At 45.5% G+C, this 8,510-nt stretch overlaps 1 protein-coding gene across 1 annotated transcript; it reads right to left on the reverse strand.

Annotated features, from left to right (window-relative positions):
* Window positions 1-7,153: 7,153 nt before the first annotated feature.
* Window positions 7,154-8,053, reverse strand: LOC120041550 (putative uncharacterized membrane protein YMR173W-A). Its single transcript, XM_038986424.1, has one exon. The coding sequence runs from the start codon at window positions 8,051-8,053 to the stop codon at window positions 7,154-7,156; it is 900 nt and encodes a 299-aa protein (XP_038842352.1).
* Window positions 8,054-8,510: the final 457 nt, after the last annotated feature.

Below are 8,510 nucleotides of genomic sequence, written 5' to 3' on the forward strand. Positions count from 1 at the left end.
TCTCTTCTCTCGGACCTGAACCGTAGGACCATGCGTCAGGACTACCTGGCCTGATGACTCCTTGCTGTCCCTAGTCCACCTGGTCATGCTGCTGCTCCAGTTTCAACTGTTCTGCCTGCGGCTATGGAACCCTGACCTGTTCCCTGGATGTGCTACCTTGTCCCGGACCTATTGTTTTGGACCCTCTCACAAACACACCTGCTGTCTTTAACTCTGAATGATTGACTATGAAAAGCCAACTGACATTTACTCCTGAGGTGTTGACCTGCACCCTCTGCAACCACTGTGATTATTATTATCTGACCCTGCAGGTCATCTATGAACATTTGAACATCTTGGCCATGTACTGTTATAATCTCAACCCAGCACAGCCAGAAGAGAACTGGCCACCCCTCAGAGCCTGGTTCCTCTCTAGGTTTCTTCCTAGGTTCTGGCCTTTCTAGGGAGTTTTTCCTAGCCACCGTGCTTCTACATCTGCATTGCTTGCTGTTTGGGGGTTTTAGGCTGGGTTTCTGTACAGCACTTTGTGACATCGGCTGATGTAAGAAGAGTTTTACAAAAACAATTGATTGATACATAAAACGACGCCGGATCCAAAACATTGATTTTTTTTTTCAATTGATATTATTATACAAAATTCCAGCAACCAATATATGGGGGAAACAACCTCCCACCTCTGCGTAGACAGAATTATTAGATCAATTATTTTGGTACTGTCCATATGTAGCCTGTTTTGGTCGCAGGTTCAGGAATGGCTGAAGAATTGCAACATTTATCTAGAGCTAACTCTGCAGATAGCACTACTGGGTGATTTAAAAAGTCATAGTCAATCGATCAATAATATAATACTTTTAGCAACAAGATAACTAACTCTTGACAAAAATTGTATCTTCAATTTACAGTCTCTAGAAACGGAGAATAGAAAGGTTCAGAACTTTTGTGAAACATCACAGAACAGTTGGAAAATATATGGCAAATAAATATATATACACTGCTCAAAAAAATAAAGGGAACACTTAAACAACACAATGTAACTCCAAGTCAATCACACTTCTGTGAAATCAAACTGTCCACTTAGGAAGCAACACTGATTGACAATAAATTTCACATGCTGTTGTGAAAATGGAATAGACAAAAGGTGGAAATTATAGGCAATTAGCAAGACACCCCCAATAAAGGAGTGATTCTGCAGGTGGTGACCACAGACCACTTCTCAGTTCCTATGCTTCCTGGCTGATGTTTTGGTCACTTTTGAATGCTGGCGGTGCTCTCACTCTAGTGGTAGCATGAGACGGAGTCTACAACCCACACAAGTGGCTCAGGTAGTGCAGCTCATCCAGGATGGCACATCAATGCGAGCTGTGGCAAGAAGGTTTGCTGTGTCTGTCAGCGTAGTGTCCAGAGCATGGAGGCGCTACCAGGAGACAGGCCAGTACATCAGGAGACGTGGAGGAGGCCGTAGGAGGGAAACAACCCAGCAGCAGGACCGCTACCTCCGCCTTGAGCAGGAGGAGCACTGCCAGAGCCCTGCAAAATGACCTCCAGCAGGCCACAAATGTGCATGTGTCTGCTCAAACGGTCAGAAACAGACTCCATGAGGGTGGTATGAGGGCCCGACGTCCACAGGTGGGGGTTGTGCTTACAGCCCAACACCGTGCAGGACGTTTGGCATTTGCCAGAGAACACCAATATTGGCAAATTCACCACTGGCGCCCTGTGCTCTTCACAGATGAAAGCAGGTTCACACTGAACACATGAGCACATGTGACAGAGTCTGGAGACGCCGTGGAGAACGTTCTGCTGCCTGCAACATCCTCCAGCATGACCGGTTTGGCGGTGGGTCAGTCATGGTGTGGGGTGGCATTTCTTTGTGGGGCCGCACAGCCCTCCATGTGCTCGCCAGAGGTAGCCTGACTGCCATTAGGTACCGAGATGAGATCCTCAGAGCCCTTGTGAGACCATATGCTGACACATGCACATTTGTGGCCTGCTGGAGGTCATTTTGCATATGCTGATAGAAATTTGGTAAGACCGATTTAAGTTTCTCGGCCACTAGGAGCGCCGCATCAGGGTGAACGTTTTCCTGTTTTTTTTTATGACGGAATACAGCTCATTGAGTCTTAGTGCCTCAGTCTGTGTTGGTATGTAGACAGCTATGAAAAATACAGATGAAAGCTCTCTAGGTAGATAGTGTGGTCTACAGTGTCACGCCCTGACCATAGTTTGCTTTGTATGTTTCTATGTTTTGTTTGGTCAGGGTGTGATCTGAGTGGGCATTCTATGTTGTATGTCTAGTTTGTCTATTTCTAGGTGTTTGGCCTGACATGGTTCTCAATCAGAGGCAGGTGTTAGTCGTTGTCTCTGATTGGGAACCATATTTAGGTAGCCTGTTTTGTATTGTGGGTTGTGGGTGATTGTTCCTGTTCGTGTGTTCCTGTTTCTGTGTTTGTTCACCATACGGGACTGTTTCGTGTTCGTTAGTTTATTCGTTATTTTGGTTTGTTTGTTTCAAGTATTCTAAATAAATATGAATACTCACCACGCTGCGTATTGGTCCGATATCTCCTACTCCTCCTCAGACGAGGAGGATGAATTGCGTTACATACAGCTTATCATGAGATACTCTACCTCAGACGAGCAAAACCTTGAGACTTCCTTAGATATCGTGCAAATAACAAGATAACGAATATAAAATACACTGTGCCCGTAAAATGTATATAGGTTCAGAACTTTTATGAAACAGCACAGTTGAAAAATATATGGCAAATAGAAATCAAAATGAAATGGTCTTCAGAGATGGATGAAGGATGGGACTAAAAACAAACAAAAGATAACTATTGTAATTGTAAAATATACTGTGTCCATAAAATGTATATAGTATGAAAGTAGAAGCCTAAGTGTTGTCCATTAGTTTACTCCAATTAGGGAGGGGTGGTAAGGATACGGGGGGAAAATAAATAAATAATTAAATAAATAAAAAATATATGTATAATATATATATTTACTCAAAAAGTATATGGGGGGGTGGAAATAATGCAGAAAAGTACATCGATTTTGGCTTTATCAATCTGAAATATTACAGCTGATCTAAAAACATTATAAATGAAAGCAGATACTTTACATCCCTTGTAGACTATTTATTCATTTCCAACCATTCATAACACGTTACTGAAAACACAAATAAAACTCAAGTGTTCCTGGCTCTTAAGGCTAAATTGAAATGGTAACTATTAACCAACAAAACAATGGGTCTTTATGAGAGCCGCATCATAAACATCTATGGCATGCAATATAGTGAATAGGCTGTAGAACACAAGGTTGGAGTTTACAGGGAAATAACTAAGTATTCAACAAACAATCTCTAAACAGTAAATATATTATTATTATAATACGGTATAAACAACCTATATACAACCTGTGAGAATCTCAAAAGTAAAATTACACAGTGGCAAACTCATAGTAATATTCTATAGTAAAGCACATTGAATTACACTACATAGAGGACTGATACAGGACTGATAGAACCGGACTGATCTGATCATCTCTGTTGTATCATCTCTGTTGTATCATCTCTGTTGTATCAGTCCTGTTGTATCAGTCCTGTTGTATCATCTCTGTTGTATCATCTCTGTTGTATCAGTCCTGTTGTATCAGTCCTGTTGTATCAGTCCTGTTGTATCATCTCTGTTGTATCATCTCTGTTGTATCATCTCTGTTGTATCATCTCTGTTGTATCAGTCCTGTTGTATCATCTCTGTTGTATCAGTCCTGTATCAGTCCTGTTGTATCATCTCTGTTGTATCAGTCCTGTTATATCAACTCTGTTGTATCAGTCCTGTTGTATCAGTCCTGTTGTATCATCTCTGTTGTATCATCTCTGTTGTATCATCTCTGTTGTATCATCTCTGTTGTATCAGTCCTGTTGTATCAGTCCTGTTGTATCAGTCCTGTTGTATCATCTCTGTTGTATCATCTCTGTTGTATCATCTCTGTTGTATCAGTCCTGTTGTATCAGTCCTGTTGTATCATCTCTGTTGTATCATCTCTGTTGTATCAGTCCTGTTGTATCAGTCCTGTTGTATCAGTCCTGTTGTATCATCTCTGTTGTATCATCTCTGTTGTATCAGTCCTGTTGTATCAGTCCTGTTGTATCAGTCCTGTTGTATCAGTCCTGTTGTATCAGTCCTGTTGTATCAGTCCTGTTGTATCAGTCCTGTTGTATCAGTCCTGTTGTATCAGTCCTGTATCATCTTTTTAAACTTTAGGGATCCATTGTAAGTCTAGTGAAGAGAGTTCTGTTGAAAGGGACACATCAACCATTTTGAAAAGATGAAGTCTAAGACTGAGATCAGATCAGGCCTAGGTTATATAGACCGAGGGGATCTGAGTACACTCCTAATCTGAGACACTGTGTGAATACGGGCCCATACCTTTTGGAAAGTGAGTTCCTCTGGTTCACTGTCTGTTAGGTTGGAAACGTCAAAAAGGAGCCTGCCGTTTGGTCCAAGGAGAGTTGAATGTGTGTTTGGCTTACATGCTGACCACACCACCGCGTCGTTTGCGCAAGCATTGCAAAATAAATGTACACATACATGTTATTCAATCATTGCACCCACCTTGCTTGCGTGCGTCAGCAAGCGTCTGCATAGCCAGGCGCTAAAATAGAACTTAGTTCTATTTGTGACGCTTGATGCGCTGCAAGTCCCACCTCTCCCATCTCCTCATTGGTTTTTAGGAGCATATACCCACGTGGGTGATTGAAAGATGAACTGAGGTCCACACTCCAGTACAGTTGGTTGTGGTAATGCACCTTAAAGTTGGTTGTCAACCACCATATAAAGTCCACAGAAGAAGAAGCCTGGATGAGGAGAGATTACTGGAAACAAACTCGGTTTTACCCATGTATCTGTGGATTAACTGTCAGAGTAGAGGACCTTGTGCATTTCAGGTAAAATAACAACTCAATGTTTACATCCCAGGACAATCTAGCTAGCTAAATGTCCATGAATGTGTCATGTGTTTCGACCGGTCCCCAAATTAATGTAGTTAATATAGTTAGAGTTCGTTTTGATATTTCATGCTGTGTGTCCTGATCACGTCTGGTGTGGGGGGACAACATCAACATGCGCACGTGGACGCACGTGCACGAGCAGTGTGGTCAGCATGTTAGACGTTGCTGTGTTAGTTATTTCAGCGTTGTCTCAGCATTAGTGTTTCCAAAATGAAGGTAACTTTATCAAAACTTTATCTAACCAGAAATCTTTATCTTTATCTTTATCTTTAACTTTATCTAACCAGAAATCCTGGTTAGAGGATCCCCGGAATCCGGAGAACAACAGAAGGAAATCCCTAATCCTTCAACCACGATTTCTGGAAAACCTGGGAATTTGGGACCGTTTTTTTGTCCCTTCTCAGCGTTGTCTCCTGAGGGAGAGCTGGCGTCGGGGGATACAGTAGTCCTCCTGCACCTTGCTGAACTGCCCCTCGCCTGAGCTCCGCCTCTCCTCTCCTCCAGTCACAGACTTCCTCCTATCACAGACTCCGGCTGTGCTCCCGCTCCGGGGATGCCCCGCATCCGGTCTGCTGGCCACCTTCCAAACAGCCAATCAAAAAACAGCATTAGTTCTATGCTTTATGATGACAACAAGGCAGCTGGGAGACGTCATGCTGCAAGTCAGGGTGGTGTTGTGGACAGGTATCATGCTTCTGGTGTTGGGGTCAGGTATCATGCTTCTGGTGTTGGGGTCAGGTATCATGCTTCTGGTGTTGTGGTCAGGTATCATGCTTCTGGTGTTGGGGTCAGGTATCATGCTTCTGGTGTTGGGGTCAGGTATCATGCTTCTGGTGTTGGGGTCAGGTATCATGCTTCTGGTGTTGGGGTCAGGTATCATGCTTCTGGTGTTGGGGTCAGGTATCATGCTTCTGGTGTTGGGGTCAGGTATCATGCTTCTGGTGTTGGGGTCAGGTATCATGCTTCTGGTGTTGGGGTCAGGTATCATGCTTCTGGTGTTGGGGTCAGGTATCATGCTTCTGGTGTTGGGGTCAGGTATCATGCTTCTGGTGTTGGGGTCAGGTATCATGCTTCTGGTGTTGGGGTCAGGTATCATGCTTCTGGTGTTGGGGTCAGGTATCATGCTTCTGGTGTTGGGGTCAGGTATCATGCTTCTGGTGTTGGGGTCAGGTATCATGCTTCTGGTGTTGGGGTCAGGTATCATGCTTCTGGTGTTGTGGACAGGTATCATGCTTCTGGTGTTGTGGACAGGTATCATGCTTCTGGTGTTGTGGACAGGTATCATGCTTCTGGTGTTTTGGACAGGTATCATGCTTCTGGTGTTGTGGACAGGTATCATGCTTCTGGTGTTGTGGACAGGTATCATGCTTCTGGTGTTGTGGACAGGTATCATGCTTCTGGTGTTGTGGACAGGTATCATGCTTCTGGTGTTGGGGTCAGGTATCATGCTTCTGGTGTTGTGGACAGGTATCATGCTTCTGGTGTTGGGGTCAGGTATCATGCTTCTGGTGTTGTGGTCAGGTATCATGCTTCTGGTGTTGTGGACAGGTATCATGCTTCTGGTGTTGGGGTCAGGTATCATGCTTCTGGTGTTGGGGTCAGGTATCATGCTTCTGGTGTTGGGGTCAGGTATCATGCTTCTGGTGTTGGGGTCAGGTATCATGCTTCTGGTGTTGGGGTCAGGTATCATGCTTCTGGTGTTGTGGACAGGTATCATGCTTCTGGTGTTGGGGTCAGGTATCATGCTTCTGGTGTTGGGGTCAGGTATCATGCTTCTGGTGTTGGGGTCAGGTATCATGTTTTCGGACCCGTATTGATCATGTTTCAAATCAGGAGAACAAGTCAGTGAGGTGGTGGGGATTAGCATCATCAGTGTGGTGGTGGGGATTAGCATCATCAGTGAGGTGGTGGGGATTAGCATCATCAGTGAGGTGGTGGGGATTAGCATCATCAGTGAGGTGGTGGGGATTAGCATCATCAGTGAGGTGGTGGGGATTAGCATCATCAGTGTGGTGGTGGGGATTAGCATCATCAGTGTGGTGGTGGGGATTAGCATCATCAGTGAGGTGGTGGGGATTAGCATCATCAGTGTGGTGGTGGGGATTAGCATCATCAGTGTGGTGGTGGTGGGGATTAGCATCATCAGTGAGGTGGTGGGGATAGCATCATCAGTGTGGTGGTGGGGATTAGCATCATCAGTGTGGTGGTGGGGATTAGCATCATCAGTGTGGTGGTGGGGATTAGCATCATCAGTGAGGTGGTGGGGATTAGCATCATCAGTGTGGTGGTGGGGATTAGCATCATCAGTGTGGTGGTGGGGATTAGCATCATCAGTGTGGTGGTGGGGATTAGCATCATCAGTGAGGTGGTGGGGATTAGCATCATCAGTGAGGTGGTGGGGATTAGCATCATCAGTGTGGTGGTGGGGATTAGCATCATCAGTGTGGTGGTGGGGATTAGCATCATCAGTGTGGTGGTGGGGATTAGCACCATCAGTGTGGTGGTGGGGATTAGCATCATCAGTGTGGTGGTGGGGATTAGCATCATCAGTGTGGTGGGGATTAGCATCATCAGTGTGGTGGGGATTAGCATCATCAGTGTGGTGGGGATTAGCATCATCAGTGAGGTGGTGGGGATTAGCATCATCAGTGAGGTGGTGGAGATTAGCATCATCAGTGTGGTGGTGGGGATTAGCATCATCAGTGAGGTGGTGGAGATTTGCATCATCAGTGTGGTGGTGGGGATTAGCATCATCAGTGAGGTGGTGGAGATTAGCATCATCAGTGTGGTGGTGGGAATTAGCATCATCAGTGTGGTGGTGGGGATTAGCATCATCAGTGTGGTGGGGATTAGCATCATCAGTGTGGTGGTGGGGATTAGCATCATCAGTGTGGTGGTGGGAATTAGCATCATCAGTGTGGTGGTGGGAATTAGCATCATCAGTGTGGTGGTGGGGATTAGCATCATCAGTGTGGTGGTGGGGATTAGCATCATCAGTGTGGTGGTGGGGATTAGCATCATCAGTGTGGTGGGGATTAGCATCATCAGTGTGGTGGTGGGGATAGCATCATCAGTGTGGTGGTGGGGATTAGCATCATCAGTGTGGTGGTGGGGATTAGCATCATCAGTGTGGTGGTGGGGATTAGCATCATCAGTGAGGTGGTGGGGATTAGCATCATCAGTGTGGTGGTGGGGATTAGCATCATCAGTGTGGTGGTGGGGATTAGCATCATCAGTGTGGTGGTGGGGATTAGCATCATCAGTGTGGTGGTGGGGATTAGCATCATCAGTGAGGTGGTGGGGATTAGCATCATCAGTGAGGTGGTGGGGATTAGCATCATCAGTGTGGTGGTGGGGATTAGCATCATCAGTGTGGTGGTGGGGATTAGCATCATCAGTGTGGTGGTGGGGATTAGCACCATCAGTGTGGTGGTGGGGATTAGCATCATCAGTGTGGTGGTGGGGATTAGCATCATCAGTGAGGTGGTGGGGATTAGCA

This window comes from Salvelinus namaycush, unplaced genomic scaffold (assembly GCF_016432855.1).
Source record: "Salvelinus namaycush isolate Seneca unplaced genomic scaffold, SaNama_1.0 Scaffold470, whole genome shotgun sequence".
NCBI classification, from domain to species: domain Eukaryota; kingdom Metazoa; phylum Chordata; class Actinopteri; order Salmoniformes; family Salmonidae; genus Salvelinus; species Salvelinus namaycush.

What these genes read in the sequence shown, in the direction of transcription:
- LOC120041550 (XM_038986424.1), bottom strand. Translation starts at nt 8,053, where the DNA reads ATGCTAATCCCCACCACACTGATGATGCTAATCCCCACCACCACACTG.